Here is a 27,492-nt window from a genome sequence, read left to right on the forward strand (position 1 = left end):
CTTTGACCAATTTGATGTTTGAAATATTTTAATTTGAATTTTTGATTACTGATAGCATTGCATATTTTCTCATATATACAGGCAAGGTTTTTTGTGAATTGTTCAATGGTGTACTTTTTTCTTACCAATTTGTAAGTTTATACACACATACGTCAACCCTTATTTTCCCTCAAGTTATTTTCTTAATTCTTAGTGTTTGATATACAGACTTAAAAATTTTTATGTAATCAAACATATTAATCTGTTTTCTTGATATGCTTTACTGTCCTATTTTAGAAGGTCTTTCCCAATCTAAAGATCAGACAAACAGTCCTTTATTTCCCCCAGTTTAATTTTTTTATCAGTTTTTAAAATGCTGAAATTTATCTTTTTAATGTGGTATGATGGGAGATTCTGTTCCCTATGTGTCCTTCCCCTCTGCTCCCAAGAGTTTAAGGATTATCGTAGCATGAATTGCTTTCTTTTATTTATTTAATATCACATATATAGCACTTACTGTTTTAGTGCCTGTTCTGAGCACTTCACAAATGATAACTGATAATCCTCGCAGCAGTCCTGTGAAGTAGGTACAATGACTGTCCTCATTTTACAGATAAAGACACTGGGCGTCTGGGGTCACCCAGCTGGGACACGCCTCGCTGGTATGCCATCCAGGGCAGCCTGTCCAGCCCCACAGGCAGTTCCCTCCCATGCTGTGCTCTGCTGCTGCCCTCAGATTTAAATTGTCCTTTTTTTCCCCTACTGATTTGAAGTGCCATCTTTATTGTATTTAAATACGCATTGATTTCTGGATTTTCTAACCTCTTTCATGGACTTTTCTGCTTGACTCTAATTGTTTTGGCTTCAAGATCTGTTTCATTAACGGACAATTTAAATCTCCCCTTGTCTTTCTTTACTGAAAAATTCTTTTAATAAGTGACCACTTAATTTTCCCAAAGAGCTTTAGAATTAATTTGTTAAATTCTTCTACCATATCAAAAAAGAAAAGGATTTTGATGGAAGTTGACACAAACATTTAAAGATAATTTGGAGAGAATTGGTTTTCCATCATTATCCATCAGACCTTTTTTTTTTCTTAATAGGGCACAACATTCAAAAACTTTGCTAGTGATACACACACACACACACACACACACACACACACACGAGATGGGAACCTAATAAAGATGCTGGTAGAGTTTTACATATGTTAGGTGGTTAAGAAATACATAAATGCTACAATAAAAGACCTGAAGTTTGCTTGTAGACATGGGTGTCAGAAGGGGTACAGATTGTGAGTTAGTGCAAAGTGGTAGAAAGTGGATTATCTGAAATCTGACAGCAAGTTGTTTGGCATATATGGACGGTTGTGAACACAGGCAGTGAACGGAGGTAGCTGGTAGACCTTGGAGGGGTGTGCGTGTGTGTGTGTGTGTGTGTGTGTGTATCCCTATGTGGCTGGGTTCAGCTGGGTGCAGTTTTCTTACTTTTTCTCAGGGACAGAATTTCACTTAAGCAATACAAAATTTACTCCCTAATATAATCATTCACTTCGGAACAAATTTTTGTTTTTGAAACAATCATTTATAGCAGAAGTGGCTATACATTTTTTTTTTTTTTTTTGCCACTGTTCCCCTGTCAGCTTCCTTTTATTTTTAGGGATTTTATTATTTTTTTAAATTCAGTTTTTTTTAAATACCTAGGGGTCCATGCCTGGTCTTTGCTTATTAGTGCATTCGTTCGTTCATTCTGCAACTACTTCCTGAACATCTGCAGTGGGGCGAGAGCTGCAAGGTTTGGGCACTTCTGGGCTGAGTATTTCTTTTTCTTGATCGTAAATTCTGACTCTCACCTTGACAAATAACTGTCTTTTCTCCTTTTCATAACTGAAATTACCGTTACTGTCATTCACTTGTAGTTTGTTTAGACTTGCCTGCTCTCTGCTGCTCTGTTTACTTTAGAGAGAGTCTGTTTAGAACCGTAGTTCAAATGGCTGGGCCCTGGACCAGGCTACCTGGGTTCAGATTCTGGCAACTCCCATCTGCTGTGTGAACTTCGGACAAATTACCTCATTTTCTTCATTTGTCAAGTGGGGAAAATATTGGGACCTATTTTATTTGGTTTTTATGAGGATCGAATGAATACAAATAAATGCTTAGCCCAATGCCTGGTGTATTTTAAGTCCTTAATAAATATTAAGAGCTCGTGTTATTTTCACTTTTACTTGTCACTTGGAGTATTTCTCTTGGATGCGCGGTGTAGAGTTGATTTCCAAAGTCATCCTGAGACTCTCCGTCTTGTAATAAAAGAATTTAACTATAAAATATGTGCTTTCTTTCTTAAAAAAGCTTTTTAATGTATTGCTTCAGTGAAGATAACCTTCCCCTCCACCTCTCCACTCAGACATTTTTAGGATTTTTAAAATTTTATCCATAAAATTCTAAATGTTGACCTTGTCTCTAGGTATAACTTATTATTAAATTTTCCATCTGTCAATTCAAACATATCTTCGGCTTATGTTTTCTGCTCTTACTGGGTACTGTTTTTATTTCCTTTGTTTGGGGATTAAATTTTCTAGTTACTGAGTCTCTCTTTTGCACATGCATTTTTGATTTCTTTGTTATATTTACTATGTTTGAGAGACTTTTCTTAAGCGTTCTTTTTTCCCCACCTCAGATTCAGTTCTCTGGGGTATGAAATGTGTTCTTTTCTGGCTCTGAATGATTGGTTTTAACCGTGTTTGTTTGTTTGTTTGTTTTTTATCCCTCTGTTCTGCATTCTTTATGTTGTACCCCGTAGGTCCAAGTGTTTTCCTCCTTTTTATTCATCCTTGAACAATAACATGTACATACACCTGGAATCTGTCCCAAAACAGAGAGTGTAACTGGCCCCAGTTCCTTCCTGTTCTAACTAAATACTTTGTTTCCTTGTTGTGGGTGTTGGTTAATATTGACTGGCCAGCGTCCATTCCCCCTGATTTCCTTTTGGGAAATGGTCTCTCACCCCCGTCAGATCCTCCATCTTCCTGCCTCAGGTCAGACAGGCCAGCTATGACCTGAGCTCAGCTAATTGGTATATTACTGCCCAGCGTTCTGAGTCGTTAGAGAGTGAAACGAGTGTGGACAGATGGAAGCAGGGGAGGCGGACGTAGAGGGAAGGTTGCGGGTCATCCCTCACAGCCCTGGTGCATTCACAAGACTCTTCCTGTCCTGTGACATGGTCCCTGTGATCCCTGTAGCATGGCCTCTCATTTTCTTTCAGCCCGTCGTTAAGCCTGGACTTGCAGTCCTCAGCTTTGTGTGCCCAGGAGAGTCTCCCAGTGTATTTCCTCTCCAGAGTCGGCAGGTGTTGTTGGCAAAGAAGAAAGCTGGCTGATGTATTTCCCCTCAGATCCTTTGTTGGAGAGCTGGATTCTGAAAGATCACATGAGCATCAGGGACTCAGCAGCTGGAGAAGATGTTCCTGTCATGAATAGGAGTGGCCGGGGGAAGAGAGGAGCTGGGGCTGTGGGAAGATGGGGAGATTCATGAAGTGTTTGCTCTCTGCTGGGTGAGGCTGCGGAGGCCACGATTAGCTTTCTTCATTTAGCTTTCTCTTTTGTGATGTGTAAGCCAAGTAAGAGCTTTGGCCTGTCTGAAGGTCCTGCTTCCCCAGAGTATAGGAGGGAGTCCAGCTACCTCCGAAGGAAACTGGGGTTGCTGCCGCTGCTTTTCGTAAGGTGAGGCCATGCTTGATCCCTCCCAGCACGGCTGCATTAGGGAGCTGCCCTCTGCAGCAGTGAGGACCTAAGGGTCAGAGGCTTCTCTGTAGGATGGGGCTCTCAAGAGCCCTCAGGTTGAAGTATGGAGACAGTGATTAGTGTCTGTCCTAAGATACAGCTTTGCTTCAGTCCTTGGCCCTCCAAATTAGGGGCTGTTGCCCAAATCTCTCAGAGTCCTTCTCAGAGTCCTTTCTCTTTATGATTTGGGACTCCATGTTGATATTGCTTGTAGGGCAATGGCAAGTCGGTACTTGAATTATTTTAGTTTCATCTGCGTAGTATCTGTCAGAAATGCCACCAGTTTTATGGCATGAGGATAGTCCCCTTCCCCTTACTTTAGCTGGGTGCACATCTCTCTTTTTCTACTCCGTTGGCCATTTTACTTAGGTTGAGCTGTATGAAACTGCCAATATTTCACCATTTTTGATGTACAGAATTATCAATTTCATGGGATTCAATTTAAGATTAAGGATAGAGAATGGTAAGATGTTGGGAGTGGGAATGCAGATTAGAATCTAACGCTCAATTCATTTGTCTTAAACTTCTTTTGACAGATGCTATTTTGGCAATGGGAAATATTCTGGTATATAGGCCTTATCTTGATGATATCCTTTTGCTTGAAGAAAATATTGTTTTTGTTTGTTCTTTTTGTTGATTTTGTTTTTTTTTAAGGTTTTATTTATTTGAGGGAGAGACAGAGAGAGCACGAGTGGAGGGAGGGGCAGGAGCAGAGGAACAAGCAGACCCCCCATTGCTGAGCTTGGAGCCTGACGTGGTGCTCAATCCCAGGACCCCGAGATCATGACCTGAGACAAAGTCACACGCTTTACCAACTGAGCCACCCAGGCGCCCCAAAGAAAATGTTTTATAGCAACATTAGGGCCAATGAGTTTTGTTTCTGGTCAGGCTTTGTTAAAGTTTTCTCCCTTCTTGGTATAATCGTTCACATTTATTCACTTATTACATTTATCTGTGGCACTAAGGTGATAGCAGTTTCCCTACTTACTTAAACACAGCATTCTTAGTATTTCTTGCCTAAATGTATGTTTGGGGGAAAGTTAGTAGATGTATAGGTGTGCTCTCAGGATTTAAAATTCTGAGCTTGTACTGAGTGGTGTTACTGATAGGATTTTTTTGACTGCTAGTATAATGCTTATGCAATGGCTTATTTTTTCCTTTTTGAAGATGAGTCTATGGATTATATGTCTGTACCTAAATTTGCAAGCTAGCTGTTGCAGAACAGAACCTGTTAATTCCAGCAGAGTTCCATGTAAGCTTTTATTGTCCCTGAAGAATACCAATTGATTGTGGGAACTTAACAGAAACATAACTCAAATGATCCCCATAATCTATTCTAGCAGTGACTTGTTTGATTCTCACCCCCTGTGGCAGCAGTATTCAGCTCTATAAGCTTTGAAAAATGAGAATCTAGTTAACTAAAGGGAGATCCATGCAAACAACATCTAGCTTTTTTCTTTTTTTGTGATTCAAAGTAATTTAATCAATTATAGTCGTGGTGCCTACTTGTAACACATATCCAGTGGATTTAAAAGAAACTGCCTCCCGTTAAATAATCAGCACATTTTCTGTCTATGCTTGTTTTATTTTTGAAAATGACTAGGATGTTAACATTCCTTTTACTTTTTAGGCTTCATATTTGAATATTTTTTGGCTAAATGCAGTTAAATACTGCATGATGTTTATAATACATCAAAATGTGAATCCTTATTCAGAGCCAAGCAGCTGAAACATTAGCCTTAGCATTCCCTTTGACTAGCACCCAGCACATTACAGACTCATTTTTCCTCTCTGGGCTCTGAGACCCTGAAGCAGTTTTTACGGTGCATGTGCTCTTGCTGTTGAGACTGGTGTTCAGTGAAGAAACCCAGTGAGTAGTTGGAGCCTAGAATAGTTTGTTTGTTCACCACAGTCGTGACCAGCTTCTTCGTGGGCATTTTGGTCTGAGGTAAGGCTTCACAAGTGTGCTGGGAGGAAAGGTATCATCAGTGAATGGCTTATTGAAATTACGGTTAATGAAAATATTTTATCTTCACCACATTGCTGGATTTCATTGCTTTGTCAAGAATGCAAAATCTTTTTTTTTTTTTTTTTAAGGTTATTTATTTGAGAAAGAGTGCGTGGGTGAGAGAGAGAGAGCACTAGCTGGGAGGGGGGAGAGGGGAGGGCCAGAAGGAGAGGGACGAGCAGACTCCCCGCTGAGCAGGGAGCCCAACACGGACTTGATCCCAGGACCCCAGGATCATGACCTGAGCCGAAGGCAGACGCTTAACCAGCTGAGCCACCCAGGTGCCCCAAGAATACAAAATCTTTAATCTTTCTATCATTCTCTTACATCTTTTTTCCTAGGTTTATGTTTAAGTGAAACTTGTACCCTATTTTCTTAACTATCTGTTTGCTTATCTTAACTATCTGTTTGCTTATTGAAATCAGAGAAATGTTTGAGATCACATTCTTAAATAATACAAATCCAAACTTATTGATGTACATTTCAGGTTTCACTATAAAAGTGTACCTTCAAAGTTCTCATACAGGTTAATTTATTATACGGTTTATACGGTCAAATTTTACGGTATTTTGACCGAAGGCTGCTGTAAAATTTGCAGAGCAATGATAAGTTACAGTGTGTCTTGTGATGTTCAGAGTAAATCGCAGATTTGGATTGAGTTTAGGGCCTAAAGATACATAGCATTTCATCAAAGGACTCAAAGCAATTCACCGGTGTCTAGAATAATTTTAGTTCTAATAGTTGAAGCAGCAGCATATATGTATTTGGAAAAGTATGTATTCCACCGTCACCTCCTCCACTCCCAGTTCATTTCCAGTGAGGCAGCTTGCATAACGTTACCTGCCCCTCAGTCACTTCCGCTGCGGGCTCCTGTTTACGTCATGGATCATGGCAAAAGCCATGAGGGATTCTCACTGCTCTGTCCACTGGCTGTTTCCTCGGTCGCGCCGAAGGCTTTCTTTGCAGTGTCAACACTGACCACACCACTGTCCTTGAAATTCTTTCTGTTTTTGTCTTCTGTGACCCAGAGCTCTTTCTCTCCTGTTTGTCTTCCTGCATTGCTGAGCATTCCTTTTTCATCCCCTCAATTTCCTCCTGTCCTCACTTCCTCCATGTCCCTTTCTCGCCCATAGGGTCGTACCCTTTGCTTCTCTTCATCCTGCAGGCTCATCCACGCTGTTGCTTTAATTACTAGGTGTTTGGGCTGCTTCCAACCTCAACTTCTTTTATCCCTACTTAATGGTAAAAGTTACAGCTAACACTTCCTGAGCGCTTCATGTATACCGGGCATGTTGTATGCACTGACATGTATTTATGCAGTTGGTCCTATAGCTTTCTTATGAGTTAAGATGAGGTAAGTTTCCTTATGAGGACTCTGAGGCAGGGGCATTAAGGAACGTGCCTAGCATCCTCCAGCTAGTAAGTGGGGCATGAGGACCAGAGCCAGGCGGCCTTGCCCCAGAACCAGTGCTGGGAAGCATTTTGTGCTCTGCCTTTCCATCTGCCATTCAGGCCACATCCAGTCAGTCCCCTTAGCCTTGTTAGTTATGCCTCTTAAGATTTCTGTGCTCTGAACCCCAGCTCCATCCCCATTACTCATTGTTCCCTGCTGTTATGAAACCCTCCAGCTGGTCTTCCTGTTTCTAGCTCTGTCTCTTCCAGGTGTCCTCCATTTCTCCCAACAGATTAGGTTTCTAATATGTGATTCTGTCCATGTCACTTCGTGGCTTTAAGATGCTTTGGTGATGCTTCAGTGTCAAAAGGTACAGACCCATCTCTTTTGCCAGGCACACACTGGCTCTTGACGGGATTCCTCCCTGCTTGTCCGTCCTTACCTCTGATCACTTCCTGCCTCGTACTCTCGTACTCTACTCTTCATCCTGCTGAGCCACGTGGGTGTCCTCAGGAACATGCTATTTCTTGTTTAGGAATTTGCCCATGAGTTGAGCTTAGATTTTTTTTTTCCTTTTGTGCACTGGATAATCTCAGTCTTACTCATTTTTCAAGACTCAGCTGAAACATTACCTTATTTCCAAAGCCTTCCCTTATTTACTCCATCATTCATTCAACAGATATGTACTGTGCTAGATTCCAGGGATACAGGAGATGAGGAAGACAGACCTGATTCCAGTCTTCAAGGCAGAACAGGGAAGCCATGTAATTAAACGTAGTATCACAATAAAGTGTTACCTTCTATGGAAGCAAGAAGGGTGTCTTGGGAGGCTTCCTGAAGCAGGTGGTATTCAGGCTGAAACCTGCAAGGAGTTTAGAATTAGCCAGGGGGTGGGGAAGGAATTCCAGGTTATGAAAGGAGAATTGTGATGATGGGCCAGGGATTAGCAAGGGCTTGGCGTGTTCAAACACCTGAAAGAAGTTTATGAGGCTGCAGCATTGTGGAGGACGGTGTGTGCTCAGGCTGGTTAATGTCAAGAAGATGCAAATTATAACTACTACAAGATCCTATCCCAAACCCTTTAGAATGGCTAAAATCAGAAAGCCAGATAACACCAAGAGTTGACAAGAATGTGCAGCAACTGGAACTCTTATGTTGCCAGTGGGAAAGTAAAATGGGACAGTTGCCTTCTGAAAAGCCGCCGGAGTTGTCCAGTGTAAAACCTACATAATGAGACCGAGGAGTCCCCTGCTGGGAATTTACCTAAGAGAAATGAAAACATGCTCAGAAAAAAGACTTGTTTAGACATTTTCATAGCAGAATCTTTCATAGTAATTCAAATGTCCATCAACAAGATAATAATAGATGAAAACATGTGGCATATCGGTGCAGTGGAATACTGCCCAGCAATGAAAAAGAATGAATTACTGAAATACATAGTAATATGGATGAATCTACTGAACATGTAAGCAAACAAAGCCTGACAGAGACAAGTAAATATTGTATGATTTTACTTTATGGAGTCTAAGAGTAGTTAAACTTATCTATTGTGACAGAAATCATGAAATAAGAATGTCTTTCTTTTTTGGAACAGTTGAGGCAGGAAGTGATTGGAAAGGGGCATGAAGGAACACTCTGAGTTGAGTTAACGGAAATAGTCTGTGTCTTGTTTTCAGTGGTGATTACAGGGATATGAACACGGGTCAAAACTGATCAAGCCAAACACGTGTGTATTGTGTGTTGTTATCGCAATTAAAGGTCCTTTAAAAAATACAGTATGGCCATAAACATGATGATAAGTCTGTTTATTAACATGGAAAGCTGTGCATGGTATAGTATTAAGCAAAATAAGTTGGTGAAAAACTGTGTCTACCATAACCCCCTATGCATTTATAACAAGATAGTGAGTAGATTTTTACATTTATTTTTTATAATTTTTATTATGTTAGTCACCATACAGTATATCCTTAGTTTTTGATGCAATGTTCCATGATTCACCATTTGAGTATAACACCCAGTGCACCATGCAATATGTGCCCTCCTTAATACCCATCACCAGCCTATCCCATTCCCCCACCCCCTCCCCTCTGAAGCCCTCAGATTGTTTCCCAGAGTCCACAGTCTCTCATGGTTCATTCCCCTTTCTGTTTATCCCCCCTTCATACTTGCCTTCGTTCTCCTACCGATCTTCCTGCTATTTCTTATGTTCCATAAATGAGTGAAACCATATGGTAATTGTCTTTCTCTGCTTGACTTATTTCACTTAGCATAATCTCCTCCAGTGCCGTCCATGTTGCTACAAATGTTGTGAAATCGTTCTTTCTGATGGCCGAGTAATATTCCATTGTATATATGGACCACATCTTCTTAATCCAGTCATCTGTTGAAGGGCATCTCGGTTCCTTCCATGCTTTGGCTATTGTGGACAATGCTGCTATGAACATTGGAGTGCATATGGCCCTTCTCGTCACTACGTCTGTATCTTTGGGGTAAATACCCAGTAGTCAATGGCTGGACCATAGGGTAGCTCAATTTTTAACTTTTTAAGGTATCTCCACATTGTTTTCCAAAGTGGCTGTACCAACTTGCACTCCCACCGACAGTGTAAGAGGGATCCCCTTTCTCCACATCCTCTCCAACATTTGTTGTTTCTTGCCTTGTCAATTTTTGCCATTCTAACTAGTGTAAGGTGGTGTCTCAATGTGGTTTTGATTTGAATTTCCCTGATGGCTAATGATGTTGAACATTTTTTCATGTGTCTGTTAGCCATTTGTATGTCTTCATTGGAAAAGTGTCTGTTCATATTTTCTGCCCATTTTTTGATTTGATTATGTGTTTCTTGGGTATTGAGTTTGAGAAGTTCTTTGTAGATCTTGGATACCAGTCTTTTATCTGTAGTGTCATTTGCAAATATCTTCTCCCATTCCGTGGGCTGCCTCTTAGTTTTTTTTGACTGTTTCCTTGGCTGTGCAGAAGCTTTTTATCTTGACGAAGTCCCACAAGTTCATTTTTTCTTTTGTTTCTCTTGCCTTTCGAGATGTGTAATGAAAAAAGTTGCTGTGGCCGATGTCAAAGAGGTTGCAGCCTATGTTCTCCTCTATGACTTTGATGGATTCCTGTCTCACATCAAGGTCTTTCATCCATTTGGAGTTTATCTTTGTGTATGGTGTGAGAAATTGATTATTTAAACAGACCGATTAATTATGAAGAGATTGAAGCAGTGATCAAAAACCTCCCCAAAAACAAGAGTCCAGGGCCTGACGGCTTCCCCGAGGAATTCTACCGAACAGTCAAAGGAGAAATAATACCTATTCTCCTGACGCTGTTTAAAAAAATAGAAACAGAAGGAAAACTACCAGACTCATTCTGTGGGGCCAATATTACCTTGATCCCCAAACCAGGCAAAGACCCCATCAAAACAGAGAATTACAGACCGATATCCCTGATGAATATGGACGCCAAAATTCTCAACAAGATCCTAGCTAATAGGATCCAACAGTACATTAAAAGGATTATCCATCATGACCAAGTGGGATTCATCCCTGGGATGCAAAGGTGGTTCAACATTCGCAAATCGATCAGTGTGATAGATCATATCAAAAAGAAAAGAGTCAAGAACCATATGATCCTCTCAATTGATGCAGAAAAAGCATTTGACAAAATACAGCATCCTTTCTTGATTAAAACCCTTCAGAGTGTAGAGATAGAGGGTACATTCCTCAATCTCATAAAAACCATCTATGAAAAGCCTACAGTGAATATCATTCTCAACGGGGAAAAGCTGAAAGCCTTTCCCTTAAGATCAGGAACACGACAAGGATGCCCACTCTCGCCATTATTATTCAACATAGTACTAGAAGTCCTTGCAACAGCAATCAGACAACAAAAAGGGATAAAAGGTATCCAAATCGGCAAAGAAGAAGTCAAACTGTCTCTCTTCTCAGATGACATGATACTCTGTATGGAAAACCCAAAAGAATCCACCCCCAAACTACTAGAAGTTATAGAGCAATTCAGTAATGTGGCGGGATACAAAATCAATGCTCAGAAATCAGTTGCATTTCTATACACGAATAATGAGACTGAAGAAAGAGATTAGGGAATCCATTCCATTTACAATATCACCAAGAATCACACATTATCTCAGAATTAACCAGAGAGGTAAAGGATCTATATTCTAGAAACTACAGATCACTCTTGAAAGACATTGAAGAAGACACAAAAAGATGGAAAAATATTCCATGCTCGTGGATCGGAAGAATAAACATAGTTAAAATGTGTATGCTATGCAGGGCAATCTACGCTTTCAATGCCATCCCGATCAAAATACCAATGACATTTTTCAAAGAGTTCAACAAACAGCCTTTAAATTTGTGTGGAACCAGAAAAGGCCCCGAATCACCAAGGAAATGTTGAAAAGGAAAAATAAAGCTGGGGGTATCACATTGCCAGATTTCGAGCTGTACTACAAAGCTGTGATCACAAAGACAGGATGGTACTGGCACAAAAACAGACACATAGACCAATGGAACAGAATAGAGAACCCAGAAATGGACCCTCGGCTCTTTGGGCACCTAATCTTTGACAAAGCAGGAGAAAACCTCCAGTGGAAAAAAGACAGTCTCTTCAATAAATGGTGCTGGGAAAATTGGACAGCTATGTGCAAAGAATGAAAATTTTATTCTTTAATCTCATGTATTTTCTGATTCATTATGAATGAGCATTTTATTAATTTTGTTTTGGAAAATGAGAAAATGAAGTAATGTTCACTCTCCGGTGAAATATTAAAATCTTTTTTTTGGTTTTCTTTTTTATTTTTCTTAAGTTTTTCCTTAAATTCCAGTTAACATACATTGTAATATTAGTTTCAGGTGTACAATATAATGGTTCAACACTTACATGCAACACTCAGTGCTCATCACAGAAAGTGCACTTCTTAATCCCCATCACCTATTTTACACATCCATCCCCCCTCTGGTAACCATCAGTTTGTTCTCTGTAGTTAAGAGTCTCTTTCTTGGTTTACCCCCTCTCTTCCCGCCGCCATGATCATTTGTTTTGTTTTGTGTCTTGAATTCCACATGTGAGTGAAATCATGTGGTATTTGTCTTTGTCTGTTTCGCTTAGCATAATACGCTCTGGCTCTATCCACGTTGTTGCAAATGGCAAGATTTCATTCTTTTTTATGGCTGAGTAATATTCCAGTGTGTGTGTGTGTGTGTGTGTGTGTGTGTGTGTGTGTGAGAGAGAGAGAGAGAGAGAGAGAGGGAGAGAGAGAGACCTTTATCCATTCATCAGTTGATGGACATTTAGGGTCTTCCCATAATTTGGCTGTTGTTGATAATGCTGCTGTAAACTTTGGGGTATGTGTATCCCTTTGAATTAGTATTTTTGTATCTTTTGGTAAATACCTAGTGCAATGCTGGGTTTAGGGTAGTCCTATTATTAACTTTTTAAGGATGCTCCAAACTGTTTTCCAGAGTGGCTGCACTAGTTTGCATAAAGAATATCCTCTTACTGAAACTTTACGGAAATGGGGCACCTGGGTGGCTCAGTCAGTTAAGTGTCTGCCTTTGGCTCCGGTCATGATCCCCAGGCCTTGGGATTGAGTCCTGTGTCAGGCTTCCTGCTCAGCCGGGAGTCTACTTCTCCCTCTCCCTTTGCTGCTACCCTCTGTTCCTGTTCTCTCTCTCTGTTAAATAAATAAAATCTTAAAAAAAAACAAACAAAAAAAACTTTACAGAAATGATTAATTGAAGGGTGCTTGGATGCCTCAATCCATTAAGTGTCTGCCTTTAGCTCAGGTCATGATCCCAGGTCCCTGACGTTGAGCCCCGTGTCAGGCTCCCTCCTCAGTGGGGAGTCTGCTTCTCCCTCTCCCTCTGCCACTCCCCCCACTCATGCTCTCTCTCTTTCTCTCTCTCTCATAAATAAAATCTTAAAAAAATAAGAAATGATTAATTGAGCCATCTAATATGGGAAATATTCTTAAATAACATTTCATGCTTATTTTATGCTATAGCTATGTTAGTTTTCAGTGCTTAGGAGAAATCAGGGTATAATATTTATAGTTTTGAAAAAAAATTTCATTTAATCAACGTTTCAATATAAGTCCGAGTATATAAAGGGTACACAGTGAAGGGTAAGAGATGAACCACTCCTGTCTCCTTTCATCTAGTTCTTCCCACGGGACGCAGCTGCTGTGAACTCTTCTATTACAGATATACAGGAAAACATACGGACATATACTTGTGTGCAAATACACATGTATTATGCACACGATAGCGTGCCATGCACATTGTGCTGATTTTTTTTGAGTGAGTCTATTTTTTTATTGTAAAAGACTCATAACTTAAAACTTAGCATCTTACTGATTTTACTTGTACCATTTGATAGCATTAAGTACATTCACATTGCTGTGCAGTCGTAGCTATTGTCTGTCTCTAGAACTTTTTCATGATCTCACACTGTGACTGTACCTGTTAAACAGTAACTTGCCGTTCACCTTCACCCCTGCCCCTGGCATCCACCATTCTACTTTCTGTTTCCGTACGTTTAACCACTTTAGGTACGTCATATAAATGGGATCATTCAATATGTGTCTCATTGTGTCTGGCTTTGATTTCACTTAGCATAAAGTCTTCAGGGTTCATCCATGTGGAAGCGTGTATCAGAATTCCCTTCCTTTTTCAGGTTGAATAATGGTATGTCGTTGCATGAATATACCACATTTTGCTTATCCATTCATCTATCATTGGCCATTTGAGTTGTTTCTACCTTTTGGCTATTGTGAATAATACTGCTGTGAACATAGGTGTTCAAATATCTGTTCAAGTCCCTGCTTTTAATTCTTTTGTGTATATAACCAGAAGTGGAATTGCTGGATCATGTAGTAATTCTGTGTTTGAATTTTTGGGGGACCCCCATGTTGTTTTCCGCAGCAACTGTACCCTTTACACGCCACCCATGGTCTGAGGTTTCCAGTAGCTCCTCATCCTCATCGACACCTATTTGCTGGTTGTTGTTGTTGTTTTTAAGATACAGTTTCCATCCTAGTGGATATTGTACCATGCTTTTTAATCTTAATAGATCTTGGAGAACCTTTCAGGAAAGAAGAGCCCTTCTTTTTAAAGACAGTATAAAAATGTGTTTTTTTGACTCTTCCCAAGGGGCGACCATGTAATTTTATTTCTGGTCTTTTGTGAATGCATGGAATGTATCTTTATATTTAGTGTGTATAATGCTTCTGTTTATTTTTATACTTTATTTTCTGACTTAATTTGAATGAACATGTATAAAAAGTATATCTGCGTTTTACAACGTGATAGTTACTGCCAGTACTAGAACAATACCGATTTCCATTCATCTTTGACCTCATAGTATGTCACACAACTTTTTGATCTTTCCAATATAAGTAAAAGTGACATCTCTTTGAAGTTTTAATTTGCATTTCCTTATGAGTGAGGCTAAATTTCTTTCCATTTTTGGGAGGCAATCATTTCTGAAGTATATGCTGCATATTCTTTGTTCAGTTGTCTTTGAGTTATTGGCACCCTTTTCTAATAGGAGCCCTGAGTGTTAAATGGTGACCAAACCAGGTGTGACTCCTGCCCTCAGGGAGCTCGTATGGAGGGAGAAAGACAGTAAGCATACTGCGTGCAATTACAATTTGTGATAAATGCTATGAAAGGAAAGGTTTGGGTTTTATGACAGATAACAATTTAGGTGGCTGGGCTTTGGATGAGATGTGGTGGCTAGGAAAGTCTCCTAGTGGATCCGTAAGAGCCAGTGAGGCAGGTGTTGGGAGGGAAAACATGCCAGGCAGAGAGCACGTGGACAATGAACTGAAAGGAGTATGGCTGGAATGAAGTGAAGGAACGATGAGAGGTAACACATTTGCCATCTGTCCCTCATGTTCTAAATCTTTATATATTTTAAGATTTCATTTATTTATTTTAGAGAGAGAGAGAGAATGTGTGAGCAGGGAGAGGGACAGAAGGAGGCGGAGAGAGAGAATCTCTAGATTCTATACTCCGAGCTGAGCGCAGAGCCTGATGTGGGGCTCAATCTCATGATCCTGAGAATGACCTGAGCGGAAAGCAGGAGTCGGGTGCTCAGCCGGCGGTGCCCCCCAGGCATCCCCTCATGTACTAAATCTTTAAAGACAGGCGTCAGTAATATTCAGAAGTATATGATGAATTTCCCCAATGAGTACTATATGAGGGGTCTTAAAACAGATTTTATTCTTGTTCTCATGTATTAGGTACACCCTATGAAAGGCGTATGAATCAGGCACATGATAAGCAAATGTTTTTAGGCTATTAATTGATTCGTTGGGAGCCTCCATCTTTTTGAATTTTCCACTTAACTAGATTTTTATTTAAGAATGAATCCCTGTACATCATCTTGTATTATTTCATATTTCCCCGGGTGTATGATCACAAAGTCAACTCGTTTTCTCACGTGAAATTAATTTGTGACTCTTTGAAGCTTGCTAAATGATGCATTTTTTACTACTAAGTTATCTGTAACAATTTCCCCATTAGGGAAAAAAGCTCTTTGAGTCTCTCTATGTGTGACCAAGTTCCAAATGTGTGATGAGTCTACATAGGGGAAAAAGTGACACTCAGAGAAAATGATTTGCAGCTTTGTCGGCTCGGCAAGTACATTCTTAAGTGTAAATTCTGCATCTTAGGCAAATCGATCTGTGACAGATATGCTCAGCCTAATTTTGATCAGTTATTTTGTTAAGCTTTTTATACCCAATTCCTGAGCCACGAAATAGTAGAAACAAATGTGTAAAGCTGTTACTAGTAGTTACAAGTCAGCCATTTAAAAAAGTGAAACAGGAGTGTGGTTAATTTTGAAAGTTAGTGCCTGGTTTCCTATTTTCTGTATGTACTCTTTTCTTTCCCTCCCTTTCCCTGTCTTTCTACTTTTGCTTCTAGATCTCATGTTTATTAAGAAATACGAGGAAAAGTGTACCCACAAAAAATTTGCCAGAAGCCAATCTCTTGGCAGAAACCAAGCAATAGATCCTATGGAGTGGGCGTGTCTTTTTTTGATTCTGTATTCCTCTAGGCCAGAGAAACAGCACACCTGTCTCATGTTGAGTACTAAGTGCGTGGAAATCGGAAGCACCTGTATTTGTTGTGTTTCTGTAGCTATAGGTACTTCCCAGGGCTTGATTTAAAACAAAAACATTATTATGGTCTCAAATGTACAGTTGCAGTCTGCCTTAATTTTATTTTCATCATATTGCTAACAGTGGCAATTTTTAATATGGTACTTTTTTTATAGGCTACCTTAGCTTTTGTGTTATTGCTTATAAATATTTTTCTAAGTATTTCCCGAGGTGTGTTTCTCTACTCTGGCTGTCCTACTTTTTGTACTCATTACTAAATGATGATGATCATTGCTGTGTTCTCAATGATCAGGTTAATGTTTTCCTCACATTTCTTCGGACCTTTTTGTTTTTCTGTCATTCATGAGATACTTCTTAAGTACTTACTGCATATATTCTAGAATACATGCATATCGATGGGAGTTTTGTGCCTGTGTCCCTTTTGCAACTGCTGTGTGAGGGTTTTTGGTTTGGTTTGGTTTGGTTTTGGCAAGTGTTTTTGCCTAACACAGTGAATATTTTGTATCAAACCAAACCTTCCTGCCGCTAAGAATCTTCCAGTTTATCATCTGGTTTTTACCGCTCTTATGCATAGACGAGGAAAAACAAGCAGCTCAGTGGAATAGGATTACTCACCAACCTGATGGTTTGGCCAGGTGTCTAGTCATTGTCATATTGCTTCATATTTCACAACATGTCTTTTTTTTTTTCCGTTTGGTTTTTCTTCTGCTTGATTAGAGACACTATCCTAAGAAAAACTAAAACCTATGTCTTTTCTGGCCTGCGACTGTGACATCATTCATGCCAGTTGTGACCTATTCATGCAGTTTTTCGTAAAAACCTATATGAACATGCTATTTCAAAATATCAGTCTTTGGCTTCTATGACATAATAACTTGGCTTTCTTACAAGTTTGTTTTATTTATTTATTTTTTCTTATTTTTTTTTATTATGATATGTTAGTCACCATATAGTACATCATTAGTTTTTGATGTAGTGTTCTGTGATTCATTGTTTGCATATAACACCCAGTGCTCCATGCAGTACGTGCCCTCCTTAATACCCTTTACCAGGATAGGCCATCCCTCCACCCCCCTCCCCTCTGAAACCCTCAGTTTGTTTCCCAGAGTCCATAGTCTCTCGTGGTTCATTCCCCCTTCATTCTTCCCTTCCTTCTCCTACCCATCTCCCTGCTATTCCTTATGTTCCACAGATGAGTGAAACCATATAATTGTCTTTCTCTGCTTGACTAATTTCACTTAGCATAATCTCCTCCAGTCCCATCCATGTTGATGCAAATGTTGGGTAATCATTCTCTCTGATGGCTGAGTAATATTCAATATTATATATGGACCACATCTGCTTTATCCATCTACTCTCTCACACCATACACAAAGATAAACTCCAAATGGATGAAAGACCTCGATGTGAGACAGGAATCCATCAAAATCATAAAGGAGAACATAGGCTGCAAACTCTGACATCGGCCACAGCAACTTCTTTCATGACACGTCTCCAAAAGCAAGGGAAACAAAAGCAAAAATGAGCTTTTGGGACTTCAAGATAAAAAGCTTCTGCACAACAAAGGAAACCTTCAACAAAACAAAGAGGCAACCAACGGAATGGGAGAAGATATTTGCAAATGACACTACAGATAAAAGGCTGGTATCCAAGATCTACAAAGAACTTCTCAAACTCAATACCCAAGAAACAAACAAATCAAAAAATGGGCAGAAAATATGAACAGACACTTTTCCAATGAAGACATACAAATGGCTAACAGACACATGAAAAAATGTTCAACATCATTAACCATCAGGGAAATTCAAATCAAAACCACATTGAGACACCACCTTACACTAGTTAGAATGGCAAAAATTGACAAGGCAAGAAACAACAAATGTTGGAGAGGATGTGGAGAAAGGGGATCCCTCTTACACTGTCGGTGGGAGTGCAAGTTGGTACAGCCACTCTGGAAAACAGTGTGGAGGTCCCTTAAAAACTTAAAAATTGAGCTACCCTATGATCCAGCCATTGCACTACTGGGTATTTACCCCAAAGATACAGACGTAGTGAAGAGAAGGGCCACATGCACCCCAATGTTCATAGCAGCATTGTCCACAATAGCTAAATCGTGGAAGGAGCTGAGATGCCCATCTTCAACAGACGAATGGATAATGAGTTTGTTTTAAATCCCTCTGATTGAAGCTTTTACAAATAAAACTATATCCCATTCTTTTCCACTAACTTAATTTGCTATTTTAGTAGTCTAAATACTTTAAAAATTTATTTCTCAGCTTTGTATTCTGACCCACTGATGTGCCTTTTTCTAAGTAAGTCACAGTTACATGGTACCTTTTTAATTATAAAAATGCCTTTTACCAAGTGGGAGCGTAGGTTGCACCTCATTACTGTTTTCTAAAATGTTTCAGGCTGTTTTCACAGATGTATTCTTTTTATCTTTAACATTTCTTACTGCCTCTATTTCCTCTTATATTTTTCTTCTGCTTGGTCTTTGACTCTCCTTTTGATTGTTTTCTCCTTACCTCTTAGCTTCTCTCTTTCCTCTGTGTTTTAGTCCCCCTCCCCCCCAAGCTTAATTTTTATATTGGCCTCTTTTCCTAAACTTTTTCTTCTTAGGCTGGCTCCTTTGGGATGTCTCACCGTCCTATCAAACAGCCTTATCCAAATTTGTATTTACTCCCTTCTCACCTCCACTGTGTGTGTCACACTATGGTCCCGTTAGACACCAGGAATTAGCTCCACGAGCCATATGTGCTTTCATCCTTTCTTCTATTGCCAGTCATTGCCTAATTCCTATTGATGATTTTTCATGAGACACCTCTTCTCTCTCCCTCCTCTTCCATATTTCCTACCACTTTCGTATTCTTTTTCTTTTTTAAGATTTTATTTTTGTGTATGTGAGAGAGAGAGTGTGCGGGCAGGAGTGAAGGGAGAGGGACAGATGGAGAAGCAGACTCTCCAATGAGCAGCGAGCCTGATGCGGGGCTCGATCCCAGGACCCTGAGATAATGAACTGAGCCAAAGGCATACGCTTACCCGACTGAGTCACCGAGGCATCCCAAACACTTTTATATTCTGGGTCATACCACCTTATGCCTAGATTGTTCAGACTCCTTTCCCCTGGCCCCTTGCTGTCCAATTTGTTTTGCATATGTCTGTGAGCCTCATCTAATCTAAAACTTTCTGTAAATACTGACTTTGAGCCAAAAGTCTTGTTCAATCATTCCTCATTTATCCCACAACTACCAGAGTGCCCCTTAAATGCCACACACACTTCTCAGTGGTGGGTGTCGCTAAGTGAGCAAAACAGCAGGTGCTCATCCCTGCTCTCTGGGAGCTTACATTCTGCTCTCATGGTGGGTGGGGTTGAGGAGGGCGCTGGAAGCGACATGGAAGCCAACAAGGTAATTCTGGTTGGTGATAAATGCTATCATGTGAGAGTGTGGTGGTATGGTGGGAGGATTGATTTAGGTTGGGTGCTCAAGGAGACTTCTCTGGGCAGGTTTTATTTGAAATGAGACATGAGGACACCCGGGACCACTCAGTTTGGGAAAAATAGGAGAGAAGAAAATAAGTAGGTAAAAAAATTCTGGAAAACATTTTAATGCATAGAAGGCTTTTCCTGCCTTCCCAAAATTGAGTAACAGGTCAGTCTTTAAGATAACGGTTGTGTTCGAATAAGAACTCAATACTGATCACAGTTATCTGGGGCATCATGGGGAGGGGAAGGGATAGATTGTATACAAATAAACCTACGGAAATTAGTTGCTGTTTATAGGAGGTGTGATTCTTTGCTCAGCTGTTTCTTGGAGCCCATTCATGCCTGTGGGACAGGGATCATGTAGCAAAATAGAAGTGATAGAGATGAAAAATTCCATCATTGGAGTGATTTTATTTTCACTTTAAGTTTTAGATTTCTTAATATGTAATTTCTTTTTTCTGTTGAGAAGCAGCAAAGACTTTGTTTTGACCAGTTTATTTCTGAAATTTTCCAAAAGATCTGTTTACTGGGATGCTGAGATAAGTAGCCACATTTCTATATTTGATGGCAAGAGTTGAAATCCCAAATCTGTCCTGACATCTCAGGTTTCCAAGTAGTGGCCATAAGACATAGGAGCTAGGTCTGGGCCAAGGCCTCCAGAGTGTGGCTAAATCTGGCAATCACCAGGAGGATAAGAAGGAGAACTTCTTGGAAGCAGTTTGACAGTAAGAGCAGGACAAAATAGCCTTGGATTTAGTTGTGTTCTTAAAGAAATGCATTTTTTTTTTTTTTTAGAGATTTCCAGCTTGTATATCCTAAGTTCTTGATTTGGGCCTATGAGAATCTAATGTTTTGAGTGGACATTTGATTTTTTTTTTTTAAGATTTTATTTATTTATTCGACAGAGATAGAGACAGCCAGCGGGAGAGGGAACACAAGCAGGGGGAGTGGGAGAGGAAGAAGCAGGCTTCCAGTGGAGGAGCCTGATGTGGGGCTCGATCCCATAACGCCAGGATCACGCCCTGAGCCGAAGGCAGGTGCTTAACTGCTGTGCCACCCAGGCGCCCCTCGTTTTTTTTTTTTTTTTTTTTTTTAACACTGCAGTGAGCCATCGTAGTCTCCAGGTGAGATTATGTTAGTTGGTGATTCCTGTGGCAATATAGATTAAATTAACATTTAAAAATTTTATACAAGGAATTATTCACTCATTTTAAAAAATTTTGTCCATTATCCACTCTGTCACTGATTATATGATTATGCATGTTTGAATAAATCAGATGTTGTGTTAAAACTGTGGATTCTGTTATAGGCTTTATAGTAAAATGTTTATCTTTAATGCCTCTGGGCTACTTCAACTAAATTTGGCCTGGTACTTGGCACTTAGGGGTCAGTATCCAGTGATGTGAATCCTTATTAAAGCTGCTTTTCTTTCTGAAACTGCGCTATTTTTCAAACCATCTTTACTGCAGACTGACAGGTCTATGGCATTTAAGGTGTTTGCTTAAATTCTCGACGTCTTTACTTCCTCAGGTGCTTCTTCAAATTTTTAATAGTCTATGATTTGGGGGGTTTTTTGGAGGAAGGGAACTTCTTGTAACAATTCAGTTGTTCTAGGGCTGGGGATCTAGTTACCTTGTATGGTATTATGGCAAGGGAGTGCCCAATGGACAGATAATGGTCATGTTAGAGCTTTTCACTCAATAATGTAAAATAAACTGTATAGACACATTTTAACTGAATCTGGAGCAAAGTGCTTCATAATGTTTTCTGTATTCCCAGAGGCATGTATTATTTACTGGCTTTACCTTTATTATTATTACTTTTGTGTAGTTTGCATGATTAACTTACCATTGTCAGAAGGACTAAAATAAATATTGATTTTTCAATATAGGTATATTGAAACAAATATCATGTTTAAAATGACAGTCCTCCAATAAACAGTCAGCGTATACTGCAAGTAAAGCACTTTGCTAGGTGCTTTGTCAGATTCAGAAATAAATCAAATGTGTCTCCTGATATCAGGATCTTTGAAGTTGTCTGGGAGATCATAATCTGATGAAAAGGAACTTCCAAAGTGACCTACAGAGGGTTTGCCTGGGAAGGAAGGGTCACCACAGACACTTCACCAATGATGTTTTATCACCAGAGCCCCAAAGTACAGGGGCTGGATTTTATTCCCTGGTTTAAAAAACTTTTTTAGTAACTTGTATAAATACTGGTTATACTTGCTTAAGGGCTGTCCCTAATGTTTACGCTATTTTAAATCTTTTGTTTGAACTTTTGTATATGTTATTATAAACTCCTATGTTATTTTCTCTCTAGTTTGCTACAGAATGGTCAGTTTGAAATTGTGACAGGTGGCTGGGTTATGCCTGATGAAGCTGCTGCACATTATTTTGCCTTAATTGACCAACTAATTGAAGGACATCAGTGGGTGGAAAAAAATCTAGGTATGTATTGATGTCTTTCTCCTTCATTTGGACTACTTTGGGCAATTAATTTTGGGGAACGTGAGATGAGGTTCTATTTTATTTTTTTAAATAACCAGTTTTCCCAGTATTTTTTTTATCCTTCATTAATTTATGATGTCTCTTCAGTCATAAGCTAAGTTATATAAATATAATATGGTCACTTTTATGGTCATCTACTTTGTAATCTATTATTTTATGTACTATTCTTATTAATTTTAGAATAATTTTTTTCTAACGGTATGCCATTGGGGTTTTGATATTACATTAGTTAAAACTATTGGTTAGAAGAAGCAAAAACCTAATTTATTTGCCTAAGAAAAAGAAGAATGAAAGGAAGGTATTAGTTTCGTCATTGAGAATTCCAGAGATATGGTAGGTTCAGGTAAGGTTGGATCCAGGGGACTCAAATTATGTTGTGTGGACACTATCTCTTTTAGCTCTGCTTGCTTGCCTATTTATTTATTTATGAGAGGGAGGGTGGGGGAGGGGCAGAGGGAGAGGGAAAGAGAATCTGAAACAGTCTCCACGCCCAGCAAGGAGCCCTACCTGGAGCTTGATCTCACAACCCTGAGATCATAACCTGAGCTGAAATCAAGACTCGGACGCTCAACCTTCTGAGCCACCCAAGCACCGCTTGTCTCTGCCTATTTTTTCACAGCTTTAGTTTTCTCCTGATTCTCTTCACATGGTGAGTAGGATGGCCGTGGGCAACTAGGATTCTCATCTTCCCAGTCCAGTCAGTCTAGAAGTTTTCCTTAATACCTTACCTCATTGCCTCACTTTGGATTAAGTGCATAACTCTGAGCCAGTTTCTGGGGCCAGAGGTATAGGGGCTGAAATCACCAAGGCCTAGTCATTTTTTTGGAAATGGTCACGGGGGAGAGGGTTTGGTGGAAGGTACGGTCAGTGCCACTGAAACCATGTGAACGATCCTCCGTGGGAAAGAAGGATCTTATTACCCCAAGATGTGGGGACGAGGGTGCTGCACTGATAAAATGAGGTGTTCACTGCAGCTCATAACAACATGGGACTCACTGAAATCCTTGCAGTATCTAATATTTGCATCCTGCAACGTGGTATGTAATTCCCTTCAAATATTTCATATCTGAGTACAGTTTTGTAGCATTTAGGAAATCCAAGTCCCCAGACACCAGCCCTTGAAAGGGCAAACCTTTCAAGCAAGACCTTTCTAAACATAGCAGTTTCAGACTTCCTGCATTACCTCCTTTCTGTACAGGCAAGATACCTGTAACTTATTCTAATAATAACAACAGTCACACCAGTGATAGGGCAAAAGAAAAACATAAAGCGAATATGTTAATAATTGGTAAATCTGGTTGGAGGAATGTATGGCAGTTCTTCATATTACTCTTATACCTTTTCTTTTAAGTTTGAATTATTCCAAAGTATAAAGAAAGAATGAATGAGGGTGGCAGGAGTTAATCTCTAACACAGAAAAAAATTTTAAATAGGAAAAAAACAGAAATGCCAAGAAATAAATTCAATAAAAAACACGTATAGTTACCATACAGATACTATGGAATTGGTTCTCTGTGTTTAAACTGTATAAAAACAATGTAATTTATGCTCATCGCGGATGCTACTCTGTGTTTTGAGTTCTTTTCCTTCCGGAAGTCCAGGATCTTAATATGTACTGCTGGGCTGAGGGTGCCTCCATGACCAGCCCCTAACAGACAGCCTGAACACTGAGTCGAGAGCTTCCTTGGTTGACAGCATTTCACTCTTGTCACAGTTGTTTCGATTGTTGTCACAACATGGAGGGATTGAGCCCATCCTGTGCGATTCTGTAGGCAAAGGACTCTTAGAAGCTTGTGCTTGGTTTCCCGTGGACACTGTGCCCCCTGTGCCTTTTCCCTTCGTGGATTTTGCATTGTATCCTTTCACTGTAATCAGTCATAGCTGTGAGCATGACTGTATGCCGAGTCCTGTACATTTTCTTAACAGATCACTTAAAGGGGGTGGGAGGCTTAGGGACCTCCTACACAGTGCCACTTTTCTTAAATACTAAATTATGTTCTAAACCAAGAATATTTCCTTTATAAACCTCAGTTTGGGGAATTTTCTTCTTTACGCTTAGCTTTTATTGACATATAGGTTATATGGGTGCCTGGGTGGCTCAGTCGGATAAGTGGCTGCCTTCGGTTCAGGGCCCTGTGTTCGAGTTCCACATCAGGCTCCCTGCTCAGTGGGGCGTCTGCTTCTCCCTCTACCCCTCCCCCTGCTCGCGATCTCTCCCTCTCTGTCTCTCTCTCTCTCTCAAATAAATAAATAAATAAAATCTTTTAAAAAAGAGATTTCTTTACAGTTTTTAGAGGTGAATTACATATGTGAAACGCAAAAATATGTGGTCAGGTCTTTGAGTTTTGGCACATATTCTTGGTCCTATAGAGTTGAAGTTTCGGCAAATATGTATATCCAATTAAGCCACTTATTCGTCACCCCAGAAAGTTCCCTCATCCTCCTCAACTCTCCTGCAGCCACCTGCTCTCTGATTTCTATCACTGTAGATTATTTTTGCCTATTTCAGAACTTCATATATATGGACTGACTCTTTCGGATCTGACAGCTTTTGCTCAGCATTAATTTTCTTCTTACAATTGTATTGTCTCCCATATCGTAAAAGTTACCCACTTAAAGTATACAGTTCAGTAGTTTTTACTATATTCGCAGAGTTGTGCAACCATTACCACCATCTATTTTTAGAACATTTTCAACATTCCCAAAAGAAATTTCTTACCCATTAATAAATAGTCACACTCCTCTCTGACTCCACCCTTCCCTGTCCCAGGCGCATGCCACCACCGATCTACTTTTTTTTTTAAGATGTATTCATTTATTTTAGAGACAAGGAGAGTGTGGGGAGGGGGCAGGAAGGGCAGAGAGAGAGAGGGAATCCAAGCAAGACTCCCCACTGAGCACAGAGCCCGACATGAGGCTCCATCTCAGGACCCTGAGATCATGACCTGAGCCGAAATCAACAGCTGGACATTTAACTGACTGAGCCAGTCAGGCGCCCTCTCATCCTCTTTTTGTATGGATGGATTTGACTATTCTGGACATTTCCCATACACAGAATCATACAGTATGGCCTTTGTAACTAGCTTCTTTTACCTGGCATGATGTTTTCAGGTTCATTCATGTTGTAGCATGTATCAGTGCTTCATGCCTTTTTATAGCTGAATAATATTATTTTGTTTGGAAAGACCACATTTATTTCTCCTTTTTTCAGTTGATGGACATTTAGAGATTTAGAGTGTTCCCCTTTTTGGCTACTGTGATTAATGTTGCAACACACACTTCTGTAAGTTTCTTTTTTTTTTTAACCCAACAAAATTTTTTTAAAATTTAAATTCAATTTAATTAACATACAGTGTATCAAAATTTAAATTCAATTTAATTAACATACAGTGTATCGTTAGTTTCAGAGGTAGAAGTCAGTGATTCATCAGTTGCATACAACACCCAGTGCTCATTACATCATGTGCCCTCCTTAATGCCCATCACCCATTACCTCATCCCCCTTCCCCACACTTATGTAAGTTTTTGTAGGGACATAATTTTCATTTCATCTGAGTTTATACCTAGGAGCGAAATTGCTGGGTCATACGGTAGCTCTGTGTTTAGCATCTCGAGAAGCTGCCTAATTGTTTTCCAGAATGGCTGAACTATTCTGCATTCCCCCGGCAATGTATGAGAGTTCTAATTCCTCTGCATGTACAACAGCATTTGTTATTGTCTTTCTTATTTTCACCGTGCCAGTGTGTGTGAAATGGTCCCTCATTATGGCTTTGATTTGCATTTCCCTAAAGACTAATGATTGTAAGCATTTTTTCATGTGTGTTTTGGCTCTTTGCATATCTTCTTTGGAGAAATGTCTGTGCAAATTATTTGCCTATTTTTACAGTTGAGTTGTTCGTCTTTTTGTTGACTTGTAAGAGTTCTTTATATATTCTTGATGCAAGTTTCTTGTCAGACAAGGATTTGCAAATACTTTTTTACATTCTGTGGGTGGTTTTTCAGTTTCATGAAGGTGTCCCCTGATGTACAGAAGTTTTGATTTTGATGAAGTCCAGTTTAGTTTTTTCTTTGTCACCTGTGTTTTTGATGTCACAGCTAAGAAACCATTGTCTCACCTAAGGTCACAAGGATTTACTCTGTGGTTTTTACCTAGGAATTTTATGGTTTTAGCTCCTACATTTAGATAATGAACACATTTGAGAATATGAAATATCTTTTTGTAGCTTTGGCTGCTTTTTGTAAATTTGGGTTGTTTTGTTTCCTAAGCAATTTAGAACATGTTTTGGATACTTTATATTAGGTCATGGTATGCTTTTTAAATTGTTTTGGTTTTTTTGTTAATTTCTGCTTTTGTGACCTCTATTATACAAATACAATCATTATAAACTTTCTGAAATTTGAGTTATTATGATTGTCTTTTGCCCACAATATCATAAATTTTTTGAAGTTTGAGTTACTAATATTGTCTTTTGCCCAAAATATCTGTTTTTAACTGTTCCCTGACTTCTCTTATGCTTTTAATATTAAATGTACTTGGAATAATCCAGTTTGACTAATTATTCATATTACTCATTTCTAATTTTTAAGTCTATTAGACTTGTCAAAAATTGAGTGGTGTATTTATTCTTTTTAATGACCATTTCTTATCATTTTCCCTACCAGTTTTTACTTTTATATATTTTGATATTCTTGCTTGATGGCACAGAATCTTTTTCATGACCATCTTTCCTGGTTTTATTGGCAAACGTACCCTTTATAAAACATTGGCAATTTTTATGCTGTATTTTTACCCAAATTTGCCCCTTATACCTTTTAAAACAATACTTTCCATGCCAAGGAAACCCTAGCGTATCGGATACTGGGGTCCTTTCTAGGTCTATGCCTAGCTCTCACCTCCTTTCCTGTCAAAATTTTAAAAAATATGGTTTAGGTTCTTCTTTTTCTGTATCGTCACCTCCCAGGGATGCTTCAGTCCCCTGCAGCTCGGCTGCTGCTCCTTGGATCTAGTGAGTTTGATACAGAAAACATCCTGCTAAAATCTGACATCACTGTAGAATTTGATGGTGATTTTTACTCTCGCTTATGAGCTAATTCTGCCCTTGTTATTTGGGACATTGCAATCCTTTATTATTTTATAACTTAATTTTGGTATAATTTCAGACTTATAAAAAGTAGCGTGACAGCTGGGAAGGGCT

The 27,492-nt window shown here is 39.5% G+C and overlaps 1 protein-coding gene across 2 annotated transcripts in view; it reads left to right on the top strand.

Moving 5' to 3' along the window:
• MAN2A1 (mannosidase alpha class 2A member 1) overlaps positions 1 to 27,492 on the top strand; it is a 170,584-nt gene that overhangs the window by 41,192 nt on the left and 101,900 nt on the right. For both annotated transcript variants that reach the window (XM_026498478.4, XM_044383966.3), the window contains exon 5: positions 22,110 to 22,237. In XM_026498478.4, the coding sequence (XP_026354263.1) occupies positions 22,110 to 22,237 (128 nt within the window). The remainder of the gene's footprint in view (positions 1 to 22,109; positions 22,238 to 27,492) is intronic.

The sequence above is a fragment of the Ursus arctos genome, unplaced genomic scaffold, assembly GCF_023065955.2.
Source record: "Ursus arctos isolate Adak ecotype North America unplaced genomic scaffold, UrsArc2.0 scaffold_5, whole genome shotgun sequence".
NCBI lineage: Eukaryota > Metazoa > Chordata > Mammalia > Carnivora > Ursidae > Ursus > Ursus arctos.